General features: G+C 38.3%; 1 protein-coding gene and 1 long non-coding RNA gene across 7 annotated transcripts in view; one reads left to right on the top strand and one right to left on the bottom strand.

Annotated features, from left to right (window-relative positions):
• The window catches only part of FCHO2 (FCH and mu domain containing endocytic adaptor 2), a 96439-nt gene extending 89395 nt beyond the window's left edge, over positions 1–7044 (top strand). For all 4 annotated transcript variants that reach the window (XM_033008685.2, XM_033008683.2, XM_033008684.2 and 1 more), the window contains 4 exons: positions 328–527; positions 2705–2769; positions 5168–5332; positions 5570–7044. In XM_033008685.2, coding sequence (XP_032864576.2) covers positions 328–527; positions 2705–2769; positions 5168–5332; positions 5570–5592 — 453 coding nt within the window. In that variant the 3' untranslated portion in view covers positions 5593–7044. The remainder of the gene's footprint in view (positions 1–327; positions 528–2704; positions 2770–5167; positions 5333–5569) is intronic.
• Positions 7045–21355: 14311 nt separating this feature from the next.
• LOC116965463 lies at positions 21356–22855 on the bottom strand. 3 transcript variants are annotated; one of them, XR_004409372.2, is made up of 3 exons: positions 22597–22855; positions 22278–22402; positions 21356–21824 (listed from the first exon to the last, which is right to left on the bottom strand). It is a non-coding gene; the product is annotated as an uncharacterized LOC116965463 (long non-coding RNA). The 3 variants fall into 3 exon arrangements; XR_004409371.2 differs by having other exon boundaries at positions 22641–22855; XR_006166684.1 differs by lacking the exon at positions 22597–22855 and having other exon boundaries at positions 22278–22588.
• Between the last annotated feature and the right edge of the window lie 70 nt (positions 22856–22925).

Raw genomic sequence — 22925 nt, 5'->3', positions numbered from 1 at the left:
TTGCCCTTTGCTGCAAGCATGCTTCTTGTGTGAGGCAAAACACAAAATTAACATAAAACTGTTTTGACTTATAAAAGCCAGAACAGGAAGGAGTCTGATGGGCCAGAGGGAACGTAAACCTTTTATTTAATTATTTTAATTTAAAAGAATATGAATTACTTTAGGCTGCAAGAATCTTCAGAATTCTGCAATTAAGGACTCAAGAGATCAATTTTCTCTTGATATTTTGTCAGGATTTAGTGTTATATTAGTTACCATCATTCCCTAATTCTGCCCAAAATGGGAATATTTTAATTAAGCTGCTTTCAATGGTTTATACTTTTGCAGGTATCTTCAAATGGCATCCAGTCCACTCCCTTGAATCTTGCAACTTACTGGAAATGTAATGCTAGCACTACTGATGTGAGAGTGGATTATAAATACAATCCAGAGTCTATGAATGTGCCTACTATGCTGTCTAATGTCCAGGTTGTGGTACCAGTAGATGGAGGAGTAACAAACATGCAATCACTTCCACCTGCAAAATGGTAATATGAATACTTTTCTTTTTATTATTTCAGATTCATTTCAATATATTCATTAGTGTCATAGCCAAAAAATTTTCACTGGAAGAAAGAAGTAATGGTTTTGGTCTTGATAAAATGCATAATATCAGACATTTAGGACATTTTCTGGTCCAAAACAGATAACATACATTCAATTCACGTAAACTAAAATGAGACAATATGCACCTATTCCAACTGTGTAATAATACAAGCTTTTATGAAATTCCCAATGTTTGCTTTCTTTTGGCCAATAGTCAGGGTAGACATTTTTAATACAGTGATTTGAAACCAAAATCTCTTTAATGGTTAAAAAGTATTTTGTGTGTGTGTGTATTAATGTATCCATATATATGGAGTATATAAAGAGAGTAGAAGAAATTCAGTTCTTAAAAAGATTTCTTGATTGTTTGAGCTTAAATATTAGCTTCTAGTTGAAATGGTTTTAAAATAAACCTCAGCAACTGAGGAGCGAGCTCTTCATAAGCCATGTAGCATTGTCTCTCAAATTGAGTGTCATGCAGATTATTATCTGACTAGCAGCTACCTGCCACCACCTTCTAAGCCTGCATTTACAGTAGCACTTGAAAGTGAGTCACAGATCCCAGGTAGTTATGATTCTACAAGTTTCTGAAAACAAGCAGAGAGTAGTGGGCTGGGCAGAGCAGCACATCCCTGAAGCAAAAGGTGAGCAGAATTCAACCACTGTGCATATGGTTTGGCAGCGTGTAGGTACTTGCCCAGCTGTAACATAATTCCTGGACTATTTATTTCCAAGAGTGTTTTTTAACATGAGGAGGGAAAAGAATACCAAGTTGAAGAAAGTCAGGCTTTGTTAACCTTGCTACTTATAGATCAGTTTACCTTAGAAAGCAAGGTTCAGAAGAAAAATAAACCTGATGCATTTATGAGATAGGTTCTGATGTTTCTGGAGGCAATACATTTAAATGTGTTAATTGGACAAAGTAGTAATACAGTATCATTTTAAGTGAAAAAAATCCTGGCAAGACTGAATCTTTCTTGACTTGGTATTTCAAGGGAGCAATACTTTTAACCAAATCACCTTAAACTGATTCTGAGCAAGGAGAGGTTCACTATCCTACCTGAACAACATGACTAGAATGTCTGGTGAAGCCAGTCTCCTTGCCCAGGCTTCTTCCACAAATCCTTCTGTAACGCAGCCTGAGCGAGAGCGGGAACGCCCACCCAGAACACGTAGTGTTAGCTAGGAAGACTCAAATCATAGTGACAGTTTCATTACAGATTCATCAGATTAAGGGACTTGAGCCCAGATTCTCCCTTTCACCTAGGCAACTACACAAAGCCCAAATTTTGATCCAGGAAAGCTGACAAATAATAAAAATACAGTCATGTCCCAGGCAGCTCTAGTACTTGTGTTATGGACTGGGGGGGGGGGAGGGAATTTTTTTTTTAAAAATAAATGTTTTATACCTTGACCTCCTGCAAGTAACCATTACCATCAGTGCTACTTGTGTGAGCATTTCACTCCTGCTATACCATGCCAAAAGCAGTTTCAGACCTATCAGCACTTCATGCTGCTCACACCTTTAAGTTGCTGACTTTCCTTTCATGAAACTGCTGCAAACTGCTCCAGAGTTAAAATGCCCTGTTAACTTAGAGACTCTGATGCTTGGTGCCCTTTTCAGCCCCTTTACAGCATCAGAAGTTAGCTTCAACCCTGGGTTATTTATGCCAACTGGTTTTACTAGAATAGAAATGGAATAAAATTCATGCTGCCAGGAGTCTCACAAAGGAGACAGTAATCAGCGTTTCTCCCACACACACCATTGTCACAAAGCATAAACACATATCTTTCTAACTGCTTCCAGGGCATTTGGCTCCTCCTTGCCCTTTGAGACTACAGAGGGGTTTGGGTTGTGGAGCCATTGCCAGGGCATAGGACAGTGTTAATTGCATGAAGGGGTGGTGTACTTCTGAGTTCTGCTGCTCTGGGGCAATGCAGACAGACACACCCTTCTCTTTCCGTGTTTGCATTGCATAGTTTTCCAGAAACTTACCTTAAAGTGATCCAAGTATTTTAATAAACTTCCATTTAGAGATGTCTGTAACATAGCAGTGTAAATATAGGGAAATAATATGCTAAAACTGGTGCTTATAACTAACCTACTGTTCTCTTACAGGAATGCAGACCAGATGAAAGCACATTGGAAAATATCTAGCATTTCGGACAAGTCTGAGAATGGAGGCAAGTTGAACTCTTTTGGTTTGTTTTCTTGTACAGAAAAATTATAATAGCAAAAAGGCAGTTATTTTAACCTCTACACCTTCATGCCTACTTACGTGTCTTCTCATGCTGTATCGTGTTTACCAGTTCACCTTTTTCTCAATTAATTTCTGCCTGAGAGATTCCATTAACAATGAGATGTCAAAATATATATTTATTAATAAACTATGAAAGCAAAAAGAGTGAAGCCCCCTGAAAACATCTAGTAGCTCTAAAGTAGACTTTAGACTGGGTAGGAAATTATTACACCAATGCTATTTGGAAATGAGCAGCTGTTCAAAGGAAAATGCATTTAACATAATGTGTCTTCCCTCACACTGACAATTGAAATAGGTAAGTGGAAGAACTGGAGGGAAGAGAATTTAAAAGACAACAACAACAAAACAAAAAAAAAAAAAAAAAAAAAAAAAAACACAAAAAAAAACCAAAGATCCAGAAGTCCTGTGCTGATATAAACTCAACAATAGTAGATGATTCTTGACCAACATTTTGAGGGTCTTTGTTTTGACCATATACAGCTCCAGGAAAAAAATGAATCTATGCACACCTGCTTAGAGTGATAATTTATATAGCATTTTGTAAGGCACCAATGGTTGTCCTCTGCCCACTTGCCTTGCTCTGAGGTCCAGTTGATGTCACAGCCCTTGCAGCCTCTGCAGGTGCAATGTTTTTCTGAAGCAGAAAAACAGGAGCCAAGGGGAGGCATCTCATCCTCAGAGCCTCTGTGGAGAAATGAACTCATGGTGTAAAGAAAAGGCCTTTAGCCCTGTTAACAATTCAGTGAAGGGCATTATGAAAGCACAGATTTGCTTGTAAATATGACTAGAAACCACAAGCCTGAAAAGGGAAGACCTCTTCTATTCCAGCAAAGGCTGCAAAGTTGTAGTCATCATTCAAACGATCAGAGGGAATTTTATCTGACAGAGATTGTTGCTATCATCCGGTGTACTTTTTCCTTCACTGACACAGTTCTTTGCCACCTGTCTTCCATTATGATTACATAGGGATAGCCCTCTTTTTTTCCCTTTTCCAAACTATGGAGCTTCTTTTAAAAAAAAAAAATCATACTAAAACACAAATGCAACCATATGAAGAGCTACTGTACACTTGCTGAGCAGCATAAAACGGGCTGCCAGTGATTCGGATTGCATCTTGTGTGTGTTCAGTAGACTTGCCCATATCCCACTGCTTCTGCTATATTCGCTTCTCTTCCCACCATCTCTCTTCCCCTTTTCTTTGAGTATAAACACATAGTATTCACAATTCAGTGTTTAAGAGGAAGTAATATTATGCTGGTCTTACAGAAACAAAGGGAGAAGTTGCACAAACAGTGTTAATATTAGGACAAATGTCTTGAAGTCTTATTTATTCCAGTGTGCAGGCTGGTAAAATGTTTTGGGGTTTTTTTATGGTACAACACATTATGTAAGCTGTCAATTGCAGACAGAGATAAAACACAGAACAAATATTCAAAGCACCTGAATATATGAGTTTCCAAACTTATAGTAAGAAGTTCCAATTTACCCAAACTATAAACAAGCCATTGCATAAAACAATTTCAACTCCTGCTTTTACCTCAGTAACATTTCAGTTACTAACTTTCCTTGTCATTTAGCAGTCCTTATGACTAGGAATAGCAAGTTGTTTTAAAGAAGTAAAAATACTTGACTTTCACTACTCCGTGATTAATTCTTTAAATCTCATTTTTCCCAGCATTGACTACAGAAATGTGCTTAAAGTAATTTTGAACTATTACTGCTTTATAGTAGCATCAAAGTGATGACACTTTACTATGGTCTCTGAAAAATCAACTCAAATTTGTGGGGAAAATTACTTAATCAGACCTTGTCTTTATTAGAAAAAAAAAGAATTTCTTTCCTCTTGGTACGTTACTGTATAGCTGTATTTCTTTCAATTGATTTGTTTATGTACATTGATCCAGACATATTGTGACAACATTTAAATATTCTGATGTACTTTCAAATCTGCTAATGAAAAGTACTACGTGAGAGATAGATGGTATTAAGTACTTACAGACCAGCAAGTGTAAATTATTATAGGGATCAATCAGATATTTCAGGTAATAAGTGATTACCAGGCTGTCTGGTACACGCATTCTGTATAATCTTGCAGAAAGGTGTATTGTTTTTCTTTAAATCATTCACTAGTCATTGTCTTAAACAGAGTATTGGAAAAAACAGACTTGTATTCTCATCTCTTTTGAAAATTTATGTAGGACTGTCACTGGCAATAGATCTCAAAGGTCACCATCTTAGTTTCACTTCTTACTTCTAAAATTTTTGGGAGATTGTCTTGTGCTTGCAAATCAACCAGCTTTTTGGTTTTGTTATTTTTATAGGTTCTGGATCCCTTAGGGCAAAATTTGAACTTTCAGAGGGACCCAGTAAACCAGCAACACTTGCAGTGCAGTTCATTAGTGAAGGAAGCACCCTTTCAGGAGTAGATGTGGAGCTCGTTGGCATTGGCTATCGGCTTTCCCTCCTTAAGAAGAGGTTTGCCACTGGTAAGACATTGACATGCTTATATATTCAAATTAATATTATATATTCTATAGTGTTAAATTATAAAATATGAAACTGTTAAATAAATGATGCATAAATAGTTGCTTTTCATTAAAACATGACTGAAAACTGTTTCACAGGTTTTTCGGTTTTCCGTATTTACTCAGACTGCTCCCGGGAAAATAGTGAAAAAATCTGGTTTATTTATTGACTGCAAAAACCCTACCTTTATTTTTCAGGACGGTATATGGCAGACTGCTGATGTACCTGTGAAAGTCATTGGAACAAAGGAGTGCAAGAAGCTCAAACGTTGACCTACTTTGAGGCTGAACTACAGAACAGAAAATGCACTTTTAAAAGTCATTTTGCAAACTTATTACTTTATAATAGCACTGAAGTTGACTTCAACACTGTCTGTAAATGATCAACTGCAATATTTGGGAAAATTTGTTGAAATTTTAGTAAATTTATATAGATGAAGTCAGATAGTAGTCCATAGTTGTAATGAAAGTATGAAATTGTATTTTATGCTGTAAACACTAAACCTAAAAAAGTACGAGAGCAAGTAAGAAATATTTGCGCTTTCCATAAGTAATATTCATTTTTCATATTCTTCTAATTGACACTTTTTAAAAAAGCAGAGGCAAAGTCTCATGTAGTTTGTCTGTCCACTCATGACACAAAACCAGTTGAGTTAGTGATGTATAAAAGCAATGTAACTTGATGGCCGTGTATCATATATTATTAACATGTAAGTTGGTTTATATAGGGGTTTTTTCCGAAGTGCAATGTGTTACAAAATTGCAAAAGACAGCAGAAATTTATTTCTGCAGTTAGTAAATTTTATGGGCGTTTGAATTGTTTCCATTAATGCTGTAGATTTAATTTATTTTTATATGAATTGCATAACATTTGTGCCTTTAAAAAAGCCTGTGCCTATCCAATTTGTTATTCATGTGCCTCACTTCCTTTTTCAAAGTTTGGCTCTTAATCAAGAAAGCACAGTGTTTGTATAATACACACAACTTTATAAAAATTCCTTTGACTGGGATTTATTTAGAAGGCAGATTTGCAAAAACTGGGGATTATTATAAAAGAAGTTTAAAATACTGGATTACTTCCTCATGGGGTAATTGCAATAAATGCGGTTGTAGTAAAGGGAGATGCATCGTGCAGGACTTTGAAATGTGGAGATTTAATGGTAACTTTAATGTCACCAAAGATGAGATTCCTGAAAAATCACCGAAGATGGTAAAAGCAAACTTGTAAAAGTGAACAGCATTTCCTTTCACTTTGACTGCAAGTCTTTGGACTTTTGAGTGCTTTTGGGGTTGCGTGATGTGAATGTAAATATAGTACTTTGGAAGGAGTAGCATTATAGAAGGGTATTTTATGGCAGCAGGATGACAAGTGCTGCCACGTCTATTAGTTTAATGTTTTTCTATAGCTACCGATTTCAATATTTGTATTGTCATCTAATCTGCTTGCCACAGCCTAAGCACAGGGAAGTGACACGTTAGTAATATTTTTTAAAGTCACTAATTTAGAAAATCTTCTATGTTTTTATATTATCAAGTGTTCTTTCAATGCCAAAATCAAAAGTATTGGGGCAAAATAATTCAATAAACTGCATGTGGGAATTTCATGTGACCATTTTGAACACCAGTATCGATTTCAAATTCTGTATTAAAACAATAAAACATGCTTGAACTAATTCATGCAAAACCAGTAATGAATTGGACTGCTGAAACTTTACAAGAAATTAAGCTTTGTAGAGGCTGCATAACTTTTAATGTATACCGCACACTTTTGCAGACAAGAGTTCCATTGTTAGCACGAAGCACATACTGTACTGTAGATTTGATTGGAAGAATATATTTGGCTTTTAATTTGCTAATCTTATTGAATGGTAAATTTCCAACTCATCAAATGGTACAGTCTTTTTACTGAAATCTTAGTCGTAATCTGCTTTGCAATCAAACTGTGTTTAATGTGACAATATTTTATCAGTGAAAACCCAAAACTGTATTGCTATTTTTAATCAAGTATTACTTTCATTTCTAAGTTAAATGAAGTAGTTATGTTTCAGCACTTTTAAACTAGCCTTCATTCAGGTGGTTTTACATACATTGAATTGAGTGCAGGTTACAATTTGAAGCCATACAAGTTTATATACACTTTTTGTAAAGAAATTCAAAAACAATGTAAAAAGTACATGTAGCTATCTGATAAACAAAAAAACAAAACAAAACAAACCCACATATGTAGCAAGCTGGTTCTTGCTTATGTATACAGCAATATCCATTGTAGCTGCCTTCTAAGAAAATTAATTTGTAAACACAACTCTAAAGGATCTGAATTTTTATGAATTGTTACTACATCAGACTGTAAATTAGAGCATACAAGTTTATCTTACAAAAATTGTAAATACTTCTGATTTTTCATTAAATGTAAATTTAAAAAAATTTGCACCCATAATAAACATGTAATATATAATTTAAATACTGATTTATATTGCCTATACTTTTGCAGTTAGTCCCACAGAGCTTCTAAGCAATAAGATAATAGAACAGAACTATGCCTGTTTTGAACATTTTAAGGGTGATAATTGATTTTTAAATGATAAGAGGTAGAGATAGTATACCAACTCTTTTATATATTTAAAAAACATCACAGAGAAAGTGGGTGGAAAGATGACTTCTTGCATTTTACTAAACTGGAATGCCTAAGATGTCTACAATGGCATATGCCTCTACTAAATTGGTATGCTTAACTAATAGCTTTGATTAGGCAAAACTGCAGATATATTTATCAGAAAAATCTTCACTTTGTAGACATGAGCTCTCTGTAAATAGTGCTACCAAATGCTGTACATTCCCTAACTTCCTTAATGAGTTTATATTTTGTTGAGTCCACAGGAGAAAAATCAGTGGCGAGATTAAAGTAATTCTAACTTCTGTTCCACTGGTCCAAAAAAGTAGACGATTTAGGTACTACTTCAGCAGTCTGAGAATAGTCCTTTTAAGCTGCAAGCACAGAAACAAAAGTCGAAATTGAACAAATGCATTTGAATCTGTTTCTTTCCTACTAATCCCACAGCCTGCATAAATTTAGTAATGACTTATTAAATTGACTTTCTCAAATGACTGGATATCATTGCAGTAAGTACCATTCTTGTCATGCTGGAGAGCAACAGTGCAAGGGCTTGATTCTTATCTTCTGCTGGAAGACAGGAGTGAAGAACACAGGTGCCCAACAGTCAGACCGAATCGTCCTTCTAGCGCAGTAGTCTGTCTTTCACCATGTCCAAAGAACAGATCATGGTACGGAGAGCTCACAGGCCATTTCATTTTTACTCCCCCAGCATCCTCAGTTATTGGCTGGGGGTGTAAAAGCAGACAGCACTGCTCAGTTCTTCTAGTATTCATTGAACTTAAAGTGTCAGAGATCACTGCTCTGGCACTCTGTTAACATTTGACTTTTGTTATTGTAAGCCACTGCCCACGTACTACTCACAACTACTATAAACTGGATTTATACTGCTCAAGCAGGTTTGTGATTATCTAAGTACATGATCGGGTAGTTTTTCAGGGATAACTGACTACCTCTACCACTGCCAAATAATATTTATGTAGGGTATTTGAAGGAGCTAAGGTATTTGGTTATCAACTGGAACAGCGTGGGAGTTACAAGTGTGGTGTGCTTTGCTATCTAAATAGAAGGGAAGGTGTTGCATCATGCCAGAAAGGATTATACTTCAAGTCTTGTGTGTTTGAGAAGCTTAAGATAGGCATCTTAATATCTGTGTACCTTTTATTTTCTTGGAATTGCTAGATAATTGGTTTCCATTTCAGTTGTCATGAAGGGGAAATTTTACTTTAGAGCATGCAAGAAAAAACTCAGGAATTCCTCCAAGGATAGAGTAAGCTAAAAACAGTTCAGGGTACTAAAGCAGGAAATAACATATTTACTGTGTGGTGCCCTTGATTGGACTGATTACCCGGCCTCTTAATTGAAAACTTAATGTTTATCTTAAACTCTGCATATTATTACACTACTGAGTATTCCTTCTCAACTCAGTTTGACCTCAGTGTTTACTGACATGTTGATTTTTAATTTCTCCCTTAGTTCATTCAATAACCAATAGAAAACATACAGTCTTGAAAGAATAAAATAATTTTAAAAACATAAGAGGCCTGTGGTGGATTACTTATTAAATATTTCATACTCAGATTCTACCTTTTCTGTAGGTGCTTTCACTTCCTTTGGAATCCATTCTTTCTGGTTTAAAATATGGGATGGCTATTTTTATTAGTATAACCTAAAATATTATTTTGTTTGTCATTGTCCCAGCTGTATTTCTTTTAAAAAGCCTTGTTCTGTAACCTTTTTTTTTTCATTACTAAAACTCAGCTGTTTATTTTTTTAAAAAACAAGGTTAATAATCACAATCCATAAATCATGCCAACTTCACCACTCTGATTACAACTCAGCTTCTCCTCTTAGCATCACCCAATCTGCCTTCATGAAGTTCTCATTTCCCAAGTCATGTTTTCTGCTCCGGAAAGTTAGCAGTGGTAATGTGTTCAGCAATGACTCAATTCTTTCTTCATCACAGTTAAATTAAGTAGACTATTTTTACAACCATTATTGATTTTCCCCTCCAGATGTCCCCTCTTGCTTTGTAAGTTTCTCCTCCACATGGCAGAATACTTCAGCTTCTGTGTAAAAGTCTCTTCTGGCTTCTGAGCAGTTCCTAGAGTGTCAACACACGCTACCTGGTTATGTGAGCACGGGAGAACTGTCACAGTCTATGATCTGACATCTCTGCAGCTGACATCTCTCTGAAGTCTCACCAGTCGGTTTGGGCCAAATGTTGCTGCAACTTTTCTCCTGCTGAAATCGTATTTCCATGTTCTGAGTCTCTTAGAACAAACAGCAGGCCAGATGTCTGCTTCTAAGGAGAAGACAGAATAAATTTAGTTTTATTTAAGGTCTAAAATGCAGAAGATTGCTTGATTTAAGAACTGCATCTTGTACATCTAGGACAAAAAACTCAGCCTCATACGAACACACTCTGGCATAATTTCTCTAGGAAATACAGAGTAAACACTACACTCAGAAGGAGCCAGAGTAAGGAAATTACATGGAAAAACAAATTTGGGCTCCAGCATTCCCTTTAGATTAAGGAACAGAATATGTATTTGACACAACTTCCCCATTAAGGAGTTGCAAATTAGGAAAAAAAAAAAGTCAAGGAGATGGGCCATAACAACTATTCTCTTGGCATTTTGCAAGATATTTGAGGAGACCTTCAACTGTCTCAAAACTGAAGTTGTATCTTTAATACTGTGGGAGAGCATGCAGGATGTCTTGCCTTGCAAGAAGTTCTGCTGTGTCCGTGCAGCCATGAGCTAGAACTTGGCATTGCTGCACTCAATGCTGTCCAAGCATGGGCAGCACAGCCCACCTCCGCAACCACCTTTGCTTCCAGGCAACAAGAAGTTTCCTAGAGGAAGAAGTGAGGAACCCATACCCCATTTCCCTGAGCGCTTTCCAGACCGCTCAAGGTGGCAGCACTTTTGCCAGCTGATCCCCAAGAGACACCACAAAAATACACATTAGAATTCTGAGGTTTTTGGCAAACAGCATCTTGTAGACTTTCCTCCAAGGGTTCATCCTTCTTAAAACAATCCTACAATAACCTGATTTTGGCCAAAAAGAGCAAAACCATAATTTGTATTTCAGGAAGCTGTTTGTCCCCTGTGTAGGCAGCAATAGTGCAGTCTCCTGCTTTTCATGCTACCAATGGTTAGGAAAAGCCAAGAGTTGTCACAGGTTGAAAAGAAACTGTCAAAAAATGTTGCATCTTTCTTAAAGCGGTGGCTTACCTCAACAGCAACTTAAAAGCAAAAACTGTGCTGAGTTTACCCTTAAAGAGTCATTCCCAGTCCAGAGGGACATAGACTCAGCTATACCTCCTATTCAGGTCATCAGTAAATGTAAGTGCATGTTTGTACCAACACACAGCAGGAACAGTAGTACTCAGAAGATGTGTTCACTATTTCAACTACTCACAATAGTCTACAAGCCATTATTTTAACATCTGGAGCAAATCCTAAGGGCCAGCAGCACCAGCAGGCTGCTACGTACTCTTCACAGAACTTGTGAAGTATTCACATCATGCTGTGCCATCTTCAACACAGTTTGAACACAAGATGGATTTCTTCATCAACCCTGTAAAAGTTGACTGGTAACATGTAGAATCTCCTGCTACTATATTTGAACTCCCATGATCTCTTCTATTGTTTTTTTCTGGAATTAAGAAACAACAAACTATTTTTAAGAACTTGGCTAGTGTTCATAGTAAACAGCAACGTCTGCCATCACCCGTCTGTCTAGTCCAAAGATGGGTTATCCAACTGCATTAAAGTATTGGTTAAGTCTCTTCTGAACATTTTCCTTTAGTTAAAGCATCTTCCATTCTCTTAGACCTTTTAAAGTGTTCTGTACTTGCCTTTGTATCTCCACCATGAATGTTTAGCGAAGCCTTCTTCACCTCTCTCCCAGCAAGGTAGGGTTTTTTAATTGTTATTGCTGCCACTAGTTATATTTAAAGACACACAAGAGTTGTATGTTTACAATAGATACACAACCAGATCTACCCAGATGTTTGCAAATACTGATTCAAATGAATGTTAGTTCACATCAACTACGGTTTTCAGTGTTCTCCCCAGACTTTACTGCCTCTACAGAGAATACTCTCATCATCTTGTACGCACTCCACTGTCATCTCTATAACCAACTAGAGTAATTGTAGTAATCAGGTCAAGGCAAGGAATATGTTAAAAACAATGTGGGAGTATTTCTGTAGTGAATAAACTGATGCCATCCTTCCAGAAAAAAGTTCACTGCACTGAGATTCAAGAGACCTCCTTGCTGTAGTCAAGATGTACTTTTAAATCAGAAACACACAGGGCTGCTCGTAAGGACTATATTGAAACTACTTACAGTCTACTCACACCTTGACTTAGAGAGACGCTGTTAGCATTGGGGCGACCTGCTATCAGCCATATCTAAACTTGGAGGCTTCCTTTGGCCTGTCACTTTTCTGAGTTAAGAAATTCTGTGCTTTGATAATTTTGTACAGCAGCTTCTTTCCTCTTGCAGGGTCCTAAACTGCAAAAGCTCCCACATTTGCTGGCTGTGAGCATATTATGGATAATTCATTTGTAGTGCCCCAAACTGAGCTCAAAACCAGAGGTTGGAGCATAGAGGTTGTGGAAATAAATAAACATAAATGAAACAGTCTCTGATGCAGTTGCCAAACAAAGAATCATAAATTATGCCTCATCTTAAACTGCCTGGCTGGACTGCACAACCAAATATTAGTGACAACCAAGTCACCATTATTTGATTGCATTTGTTGTTCGTAATCAGATTCAAATAGTATGGGCAGGTGGTACTTCAGAAGGTCAACTTAGATTTTTCTAGTTGCTCATAAAGCAGTAATCCCATGATTGAGATGCCTACAGTAATTAAAACTAACTAAACTGGCTTAGGCTGCAGTTTCATGATGAGCCAGTTGATCAGTTCAATATTGCCAAAAGACATAGGCCATGTGCTCCATCTTCACCCACCACACCTTGTACCAGCTCTGGTATGCATCATATCAGTTTATGAGTCAACTTAACTCACCAGTGAGATACACATTGAATCCAGATGGAGGAAAAAAAAAAAAAAAAGAGAAAAGAAAAGAAAATATTTATGGTAAATTAAACCAACTGAATCAGTTTGCAGCACAATCTGGCAAACACCAGGCACAGGAATTCCCAACCTAAGAGCAGAGTAGGAGTAGGGAATCAGATGTCCCCTTTTTGTCAGCAACACATCATTGGCTCAGCTCAGATGCTCACTAAACCACAGCCAGAGAGGAAAACTAAAAGCAGCTGGCTCCAGTGACATAACTGAAGTCTTCTCTTAATAGTAGCTGTAAACCCTGAAGTCATAAACTCTAGGAGATTGATTAAAAAAGCAAATAAACACAGGAGGTAGGAAAGTCCGTGTAGATAGTTTAACTGAAGGTGATAGAAAGGAGTTTGTTCCAAAAAACAACAAAAAAACTGTTTAACTTCCACTGTGTCACTGGACCCATACTAGCTGGAAATGTCAGAATCAGTAAGAACACAAAACAGGGACAAAGAAAAGTGTTTGACAATTATTCTACCACATTTCTTAAAGGATATCTAGATTATGTAGTCACATGGTAAAAATACTTTGCGATCCAACAGTATCTAAAGAGAGATGTTAACACATCATCTACTAAAGCTAAATATTTTTAAACCAGCAGATCAGATAAACAACAACCAAGAGTTTAGGAAGTTGAATAAGCCATACTATGGACCATTAATTTTTATGTCCTTAAAATAATAAGCTGAACTTGAAATGCTTTTTAAAAATGTCTTTAAAATAATATGCTTTAAAACTTAAAATGCTGGAAAGTATTATAAGATTAGAAGAAAGGTAACACTGCAACATTTAAAATTAATTAATTAATTATTTAAACTACAGTTAAGATAATTAGTATCAGTCATGGATGTACTGAATAGAGGTCTTAAACAAATTTAGGATTAGGTTGAAAATTTGGATCATAAGAGTAATAGGGTCAAAGGAAAAAAAGATTTGTGTAAGATACCTGATTTAGCAGTACACAACATTTTGGTTTATAACTACAGCAATACAAGAACATGATAGATTAAAAATTAGTCTAAAGGCATAACTAAATAGGGAATAAACTTTAAGCACATTTCTGGTGGATTCCTGCAGACTTCATAGTATTTAATATTTTTCCAGTTACCTGACATTAAAAAAACTGAAGTTTTGCAGATGACATAAGACTGGGGGAGAAAAAGATAAGCTACATCTCAAGTATAAACACTAAGTATTACCACTTAATCATCACACAAAATGGCAGGAAGATACTTGAGGATCAAATAAATAAGAACAAAATGACATATCATTTTGAGGTAACTAAGGAATTTTCTGAACTATTCTTAAAAGACATCTAGGGCTGGCACTCCTGACAGACAGATCTGCAGATCTTCATGGGATCACAGAACAACTGACACTAGAAGGGAACTCTGGAGATCATCTAGCCATTTCCCCTCCTCAAAGGGGGGGGCAAAGACCTGAAGTGTCACCAAACTAATGAACCCTTCAGAGATTAAAATGTGGGGTTTGACAACAAAAATGTCCAAAAATGAGTGATTTCTATGGAACCAATCATTCCCTCTTTTACCAGTACAACCTCCTCCAGGCTATAGTGGCTTTCTGGACCTTCCATTACTTCAGTGAACATCTATTTAACTATCACTATTATTTTATTCTTTTCCCCCTTTTATGCACACCCACTTGACTGAAGCTCCATTCTCAGCATCCTCCTTTGAGTTTTTCTTCTAATGAACCAAGTTCCCTGAAGAAAGCTCTCTTGACCTCAATGGAATAGTGAGGTGAGCCTTTGTTTTCATTTACACTTTTCCACCTCAATAAAACTTGCTATCTGGTGGTTTTTATTTCAGTTAGAATGACTGGAAAAGAAATAGGCCAGTGTGACAGATCTGTCTATACAAAAGAGTTTTGCATGCGAAGTTCAATTCAGACTCACCTAAAGTTCCTACCAAAAGGTAACTTCTAAGCTTCACATAGTCCAAACTACTCATCTCTATATCCTGTCTTAGATCTTGTTCATCCACAACAGAAGCAAAGATCTCTACCCTACACACTAACATGCTTAGATTTTCTTTATTTGGACTGAATACATTTCATTTGTGCTTTCTCCAAGGATCCTCCTGCAATCTCCACCCATCTTTTCCCAGTGTCCATGTCAGATCCTACCAGGCCCTTAAAGATGATTAACCTGTCTGATATGATTCAAACATGTATTATGGGATCAAGTCAAACATTCATATCCCTTAAATAAGAGCTCTACCCACAAAGTTGATCTAAATTCTGTACATTATAGTATAGTCAGGTACCGTGCACAGGAGACACAAACCTTGGTGGAGCAGTCTCCTAGACACTTTCTTCTTCTATTTCTGGAATCCTTTTCCAGGTAATTCAAGGCTTATCAGTGATTCCCTGCTTGAAGTCAGTCATGGTATAAAAAGGCCTATAGACCATATGTCAGAAAAAAGATATGACCAATATTCAGAAATTATTCTTTGTGGCACATAACCCAACACTCTCCCTTTCTCTCTCTCAAGGTTTTCAGAAATTATGTCTGGCTACAAGTTTCCTGAGTAAGTAAGAGAAATCTGAGTTTGAGAAAATCCAATAACCTGTGGTGCCACACAGCTATTTAAATCACTTTTCACACTGAAAGACAAGTAGTATAGGTGTGTGGCAGCATCCCATAGCTACTGTAAGTTAGAGAAAGGCTTTCAGCACCAGTGCCTGGATACATCCATGCACAGGCATGCACTTATGACACTTATGAAGAATCAGTAACCTGTCATTCTTCTGCAGTGATAAGTTCCACAATGCAGAACAAACTTAGAGATTGCAAGAAATTGATTCTCATCATCTACAATGACAAAACAATTAGATAAAGCAAGCAAAACATTACCAAAAAAAAAATCAACTTAGGCAAGGTCCCTCTACAAAAAAAAAAAAAAAAAAAAAAAAAAAAAAAAAAAAAAAAAAAAAAAAACTACTGCATTTACAATCTTATGTGCAAGTACTGGCCATGATCAAGCTAACACTCCTTGTTTCTTGGGTTTTATTTTTAAACGAGATACACTGAAATATAAAATGCAGAGGTGAAGACATTAAAAATAATCTTAATATTATTCCATTTATCTTATTTTAAAGCCAATATGGGGAGTATTAAAAAAAAAAATAAAAAATGCGATGGGTCTTGTAAAATTACTGGAACAAGACACCAATGATTTGAGTCTATTTTATACTGTCAAAGTCTAAGGAGTGACTTCATCACAGCAGATATGAACATAGGTAGAAAAAGAGTACTCCGTGTATGGCAACAGCACTGTTAAGGGAAAGGTGAATGGAACTTGTGTAGGACTAACAGGGCTTAAGCTATATTCTTTAGCTACTTGATTTTAAAACAAAGACTGTGTAACTTCTTAAGACATGCTCTAATTTAAGGATGAGGTGATACAGAAATGTTCCATGGCCTGCACTTTACAGGCTATAGTAGAAAATTGCAGTGCTTTATAAGCTGTGTGAACAACAATTCCTGAGAACTACCTTAAATGCAATTCTAATAAACTATTCTTCCAGGTCTCTAACTTCTTTGTTGAAGGACCAAAAAAAAATAGTATCTGTAGGTTTGGGGCAGGGGCAGAGTTTGGTTTTTTTTTTTTTTAACTTGTCGATCAGAATGCAGTTCATCTGTATTTTGAAACTGAAGACATATATCCTTCAAATATTACCCCAGAAAGATAGCTTGTAAGCTGCCATAAACAGTATTAGAAAGCCTTATCCTAGGTTTGGATCAATCAACTACACAACAGAAACACCTTACACTAGACACATGTGTCTGCTTTAGATAAAATTAATTAAGAAAAAATGTTGAAGGACATAGTATGTCAAAATTGCCTTACTAAGGGATAGTAAACAGCACTTTACTTACAGAATTCTTACTTTTCCTTCGGCTGTCTATATATCTAATTAAAGGCATCATTAAACCTTCTCAGGGACATGCTCTACATGAAAGTGTGCCCAGTGTGTCAAAGCCCTCACTTGATGTGTGGCCTGGTGATATCAGCAGGCCAACAGAACTTTATATAGCTCATTTTATTTATCCACAAAAATCAGTGAATCTTGCTCAATGAAACATAGTGAAATCTGAATTTCACTACAAAATTACTCCTCTCTAAATACTAAGTAGGCTTGTTAAAAATAAATTTCTGTTGTTTGAGAGCAACGCACCAACATAAACCACTTAACTGTTTGTTTAGTTCATGAAGCAGTGAACTCCATGTGAATGCCCATGCTTTCATGAACTTCATAAATACGAACAGCTGGAAGCAAGAAGACCTCTGCAGTCATAACCTACACTGATATGCCTCCAACATACTCTGTATGTTCTCTTCTACTCAAACGGCTACAAAACCAGCACCTACAGCTCTGGAAAATATAACATGATGAGAGGACAAAAACACCTGGATGCAGACCTCTGGCAAACCAAAATACAAGACTCCCAGATCACAGACGGTAAGCAGTCTGGCCTTGTAGCCTAGAAAAGAACACTCAACCCTTGGAGTCGTAGAATCACAGAATTTTTTAGGTTGGAAAAGACCTTTAAGATCATCAAGTCCAACTGATAACTTAGCACTGCCAAGTCCACCACTAAACCATGTCCCTAAATGCCACATCTATGTGTCTTTTAAATACCTCTAGGGGTGTTGACTCAACCATTTCCCTGGGCAGCCTGTCTCAGTGCTTAACAACCCTTTTGGTAAAGAAATTTTTCCTAATATCCACTCTAAAACTCCTCTGGTGCAACTTGAGGCCACTCATTTCCACTTGTCCTACTGCTTGTTACTTGGGGGAAGAGACTGACCCCCATCTTGCTACAACCTCCCTTCGGGTAGTTGTAGAGAGCGATAAGGTCTCCCCTGAGCCTCCTCTTTTCCACGCTAAACACCCCCAGTTCCCTCAGCTGCTCCTCATAAGACTTGTGCTCTAGACCCTTCACCAGCTTCACTGCCCTTCTTTGGACACGCTCCAGCTCCTCAATGTTGTTCTTTTAGTGAGGGTTTTGAGGGACAGGTTCCTCACTACAGTTTCTCACTGCAGTGAGTCCTTTCTCCTGGACTGGGGCCACTTACTCATTTACATTTAAAAGTAAATTGAACTCAGTCAATAACACACCATCAACGTGTATTTTCTCCCTGCTAAGCATATACCCAACCAACTGGCCTGGTGTTCCTTTTAAACAAAGGCACTGATGATGAACTCGAACAGAAAATTACCAGTCTTTTAAGACTGCTTTAGAAATGTGCCGTTTACGTGGGAAAAGGTTTCCTCAAGTCCAGAGTGGGTCTCTGTGTGCACTGAACGAGAAGAAATGGAAGAGCTCTGCGTCCCGCTTTGCATCCCTCTCTGCTTTCTCCCTCAGCACGACTAAGCTGCCCTTCTCCAGGCTTCAATTCCTGACCACGCCAGGCAGCACAGCCTTCAACCAGGGCTGGGGCATCTGCCACAGACCCCTTTACCAACGGGCGCAGCACATAGGAGCACTCTCAGGGCTTATCTTCATTCGCTGACCCCAGTGCCATCACAGTGCAGCGCAACAGGTTAAGGGTTACCAGCACCACCAGCTGAAGCACCTGGCACGCCTTTCTCTTAAAAATCAAATGCAAGTGTGATAAGCAAACCCAACAAATTAAGATGCAGATATGAGATACGGGTCTACCTCTCCTGGCCAAAACAAAGCTATTTGATTTTTATTAGGGTTAATACATAACCTCTTTGGATTTTATTAATTTTTAATCACTTCTATCTAAACATCTTCATTTCCTTTCAATACTTAAAGGGGGCTCATAAAAAAAAGATGGGAGAGACTTTTTAGTAGTTCCTGTTGTGATAGGAAAAAGGGTAATGGTTTTAAACTAAGAGGCTAGATTCAGAGTAGAGATAAGGAAGAAATTTTTTACAATTAAGGTGGTGAAACACTGGAAGAGATTGCCTGGAGAGGTGGTGGATGCCCCATCCCTGGAAACATTTAAGGTCGGGTTGGACGGGGCTCTGAGCAACCTGATCTGGTTAAAGATGTCCCTGCTCATTGCAGGGGGGTTGGACTAGATGAACTTTAAAGATCCCTTCCAACTCAAACTATTTTATGATTCTATGATTTACTAACAGAAATATTGAACAAGACTGTTGTATTCACACCCTTTTTAGAGCGACGGTGGGGAAGGGGGGGAAAGAAGATTTATGAAATGGAGGCAGTGACTGCCAGCCGAGTCAAGAACACTCCTGGCATGCCCAAGCCCCGAAAAGAGCAGTTGTCTTGGTTTTCTTATTGGGTCTTTCTCAGTTCCTCCTGGAGGAGAGATCTTCACAGGTCACCAGGGTACGCTGCATGAGCACAGTGCCACAGACCCAGCTGGCTGCTGTCTTGGGGGGAGGGTGTCAAAGCCTAGCTCACCCTCCCTTCCAGTATAGCCAGCATGATACTCTTTTCTGTGGTTCTTTTGTAGCTATCTGCCAAACTGCAAAGAAGACCTATTTCAGGGTTAATTAAGTTTGGTTCAAAAGCTTACTGAATGTTGGCAGCAATGCTTTTGTCATTTCTAAGCCTATGAATTGACAATAAACCAAACAATTTATATCCTTGTATTTCTAAATATAACTTGAGTCTTTCAGAACTTAAACAAAACAAATCACAGTTCTCTATTCAATTGAGCTTTGCAGTTTCTATGCACACCAAGTGCTTGCTGTGAACTGGCTGTACAGAACTTAACGGGAGTTGGAGAACTGGGTCACTCTTGACTTCTGCACCATCATCTCATTTGGTTCACATTATCACAGCAAGCAAGCTGCAATTTATAAAGTAAAATTTACCACATATTACCTCCATGCATTCTTCAGCAGTTCTTGTCTCAAAGTATACTAATATAAAGTCAGCGCTCACTGAAGAAAAGCAAGGAGCACCAGCCTTGACTCATGGATCTTGTACAATTTCAGAAAAACAAAATGGAAAAGCTTCTCAGTGTGCTGTGAACTACAAGCACTACATTTCTCTAGTGGGTACTTTCTCATCAGGACAGTCTGGATTCTGTCACTGTGTTTTCAAACATCTGAACAGGTTCTGCAGATCATATTTAGTGTTTTTAACTGAAGCACAATCTCAGCACATCCAGTATCTCACCTCTAATCTCAAAAGAGAAAAATTACTCTAACAGCTGTAATTTTAATGACCAGTCACATATTGATGACGACAGACTGACATCTCTTCTACACGGTGGAATTTTATTCTAGAATTGACCAGCATTTACTCTTACTTACTGCACTTGTGCCCTCGTTTCTAGAGGCCATCATCATTAAGCAAACAATCCAAACCACATAAATGGCTTTGCCATTTATAAGCATGTTTGCTAATTAAAAAAAAGAAAAAAAAGGAATGTAAGTAGTGTCTTCCATCAATACAGTCTTGACGAGTTCCTACCCAGTAAGTTAGCAACTGTATTTCTCTTCTTGTCAGAGTCTTCACAAGTGTTACTCACTGTGACACCAGAAATAGTTTCAAAAGCAGTAACTCTCTGGTAGTTCTGAGCTTCCTGTCATACTCCAGGTGTGAATGTACTATAGCTTTACATAGTTCTAGGATTGCTTTCCATGCCAGTTCAAAATACTTTATTTTCTCTAATAGCATCAACATCCAAAAAACCACTGTCATACAACCATGTCCAGACGGAACACAAACAGCACTCTTAGTACTTTCCTGTATGGCAAAAAAACACTTTAGCTCTGTTTTTGCCAAATATTACCATTTAGGGTCTGGAATTAAAATATGCATTACTCATAGTTAAACAGCTACTGTGTTAAAATAAATAAAATATATATATAAAAAACTAATTTTTACCTTAAATCACAAGATATGGCTCAAGATTAGTTTTTATGACTGTAGTCATATGACAGGAATCAACAATCACTTAATACACTGCAAACTCACACCAGGCTCAGTCAGAATCTCACAAACTGAAGAATGATATTCCTGAAACCCCTTCTTTCAACACTGGCATCAAATCCTAAAGCCCAACACTACAAGAAACCCAAGCGGGTGGATGGAGGGGAAAAGCTGATGCCAAGCTTCAGAGGGACAAATCATCTGCACGTAGATGCTAGCTAATGAGCTTGTTAACTTTTGCCAAGACTGACTCTTTTTTTTTAAAAAAAGTGAAATTCGTAAGACATGTTAGGTTTGGTACAAAAAGTATTTACATATAAGGAAAAAAGTATTTACCTAACAGGAAAAGAGAGAGAACACACATCACAGCACTGGTCCAATCATTTAATGGTATCAGACAACCAAAGAAAGTTTAGCCCGACAGTAACATTTGTTACTTCATACACAAATTAGTACTACATAAATATATATTTCTTTTAATTATTAAAGATCTATATTGGAAGAACATAACCAGAATCGGGTATCAGAAAACTGCCACATAAACATAAATAAATCTCCTTATGTCGCTGTCGTCACACACCATAAAATAGTCCGATTATACATTCTGATGCTCTTTCACTCTTTGCAAGACTTCAGCTTCAGCTTGTGTTCATAACAGTGCTCATCTTCTTTTGTTCTCTTCAAGCTTCTTTTCATTCTCTGCTTTTTTTCTTCACTGAAATACTTCACTCTTCACAGAATACAGGAACTGTTACTTCTCAGTCTTTCCTTACTGTGAGACTCTTCACAGCAGTATCCAAGTGTTCCACAACTGATGCCCACCTTCCACTCAGTGGTAGCTGAGTTGGGACGTAAAACAGCCAAGATAGCAAAGTGTCACTAACATCTAGGAATCTACAGCTCTGGAAAGCTTTAAGCCTTCTACCCATAACAAGCTCCTTCAAACACCCCACACGTATTTTCATATACCCTTTGGTTCTTTGTTTATTTCCATTTTCCCTAGCTCTCTACCCAAATCCAGATCCCCTCCCAAAACCTACATATCCTATTTTCCCCCAGTGTCATCATATAACCAACCTATCTCCCTGTCAAGCAAGACTTTAATCCACTCCCTCTCCCTCCTGCTACCTATTTCCCGGGCATCACTCCACTTTTCACCCCTGTTCTGGCTCCTCTCATTTTGACACACATCAAATTGTTTCCCTCGTAACTCACCAGCTACCAGGCTGCACCTAACCAGTGGAGCAGCTTCAGTCCCGCTGCCATTCAGGTCCTACTGCTGCTACACCCACCTACAAGTGGCAGATTCTGGCCTTCCTCCTCTGGCTCCTTCTCTGCTCACAAAGCTGCTTCTTGCACTTCTGGGCTCTCCCGTCTCTGCTACCAGAGTCAGCTTCTTCCTCCACACTGCCTGCACCTAGCAAGCAAGACAGAACGCATCTGCTCCCATTTCAGCGGCTGAACCGGCTCACCACTGAAAGAGGTCAGCCACATCTAGACTTTAACACCTACTAAGTTCCCAAGCGTGCGGAAGTAAGGCTAAAATGACTACAAGAAGAAGGGCTCCTGAAAAGGGAGATGTGGCACAACCTCCCTGAGAGGGCGGCTCACCCGCCTCACCCCAAAGCCACCGGTATTTCAGGGGCACACTGGACCTTGGCCACGTACGCACGCCTCCAGAGACGCCTGCAATCAGCTTGGAAATCTCCCAACCGGGCGGCAAACACAGCCGCACCGCCGCGCAGCCGGCTCACAACCGGCCGGAGGGATCTCCTCAGCCTGGCTTCCGGCGCCTCCAGGTGCGCGGCTGTGACTAACATGGCGCCGCCTCGCACCTCCACCTCCACCTCCTCACCCGCCTGGGCAGCAAGCAGGGCCCCCGCGCGGCGCCGGTCCCCCGCGGTGAGGGCCGGGCCTGCGGGCAGGCGGCCACGGCAGCG

Source organism: Tyto alba, unplaced genomic scaffold (genome assembly GCF_018691265.1).
Source record: "Tyto alba isolate M040663 unplaced genomic scaffold, T.alba_DEE_v4.0 Super-Scaffold_42, whole genome shotgun sequence".
NCBI classification, from domain to species: domain Eukaryota; kingdom Metazoa; phylum Chordata; class Aves; order Strigiformes; family Tytonidae; genus Tyto; species Tyto alba.
Note: the sequence above shows the minus strand (reverse complement) of the source record. Positions and strands in the feature narration are given on the sequence as shown.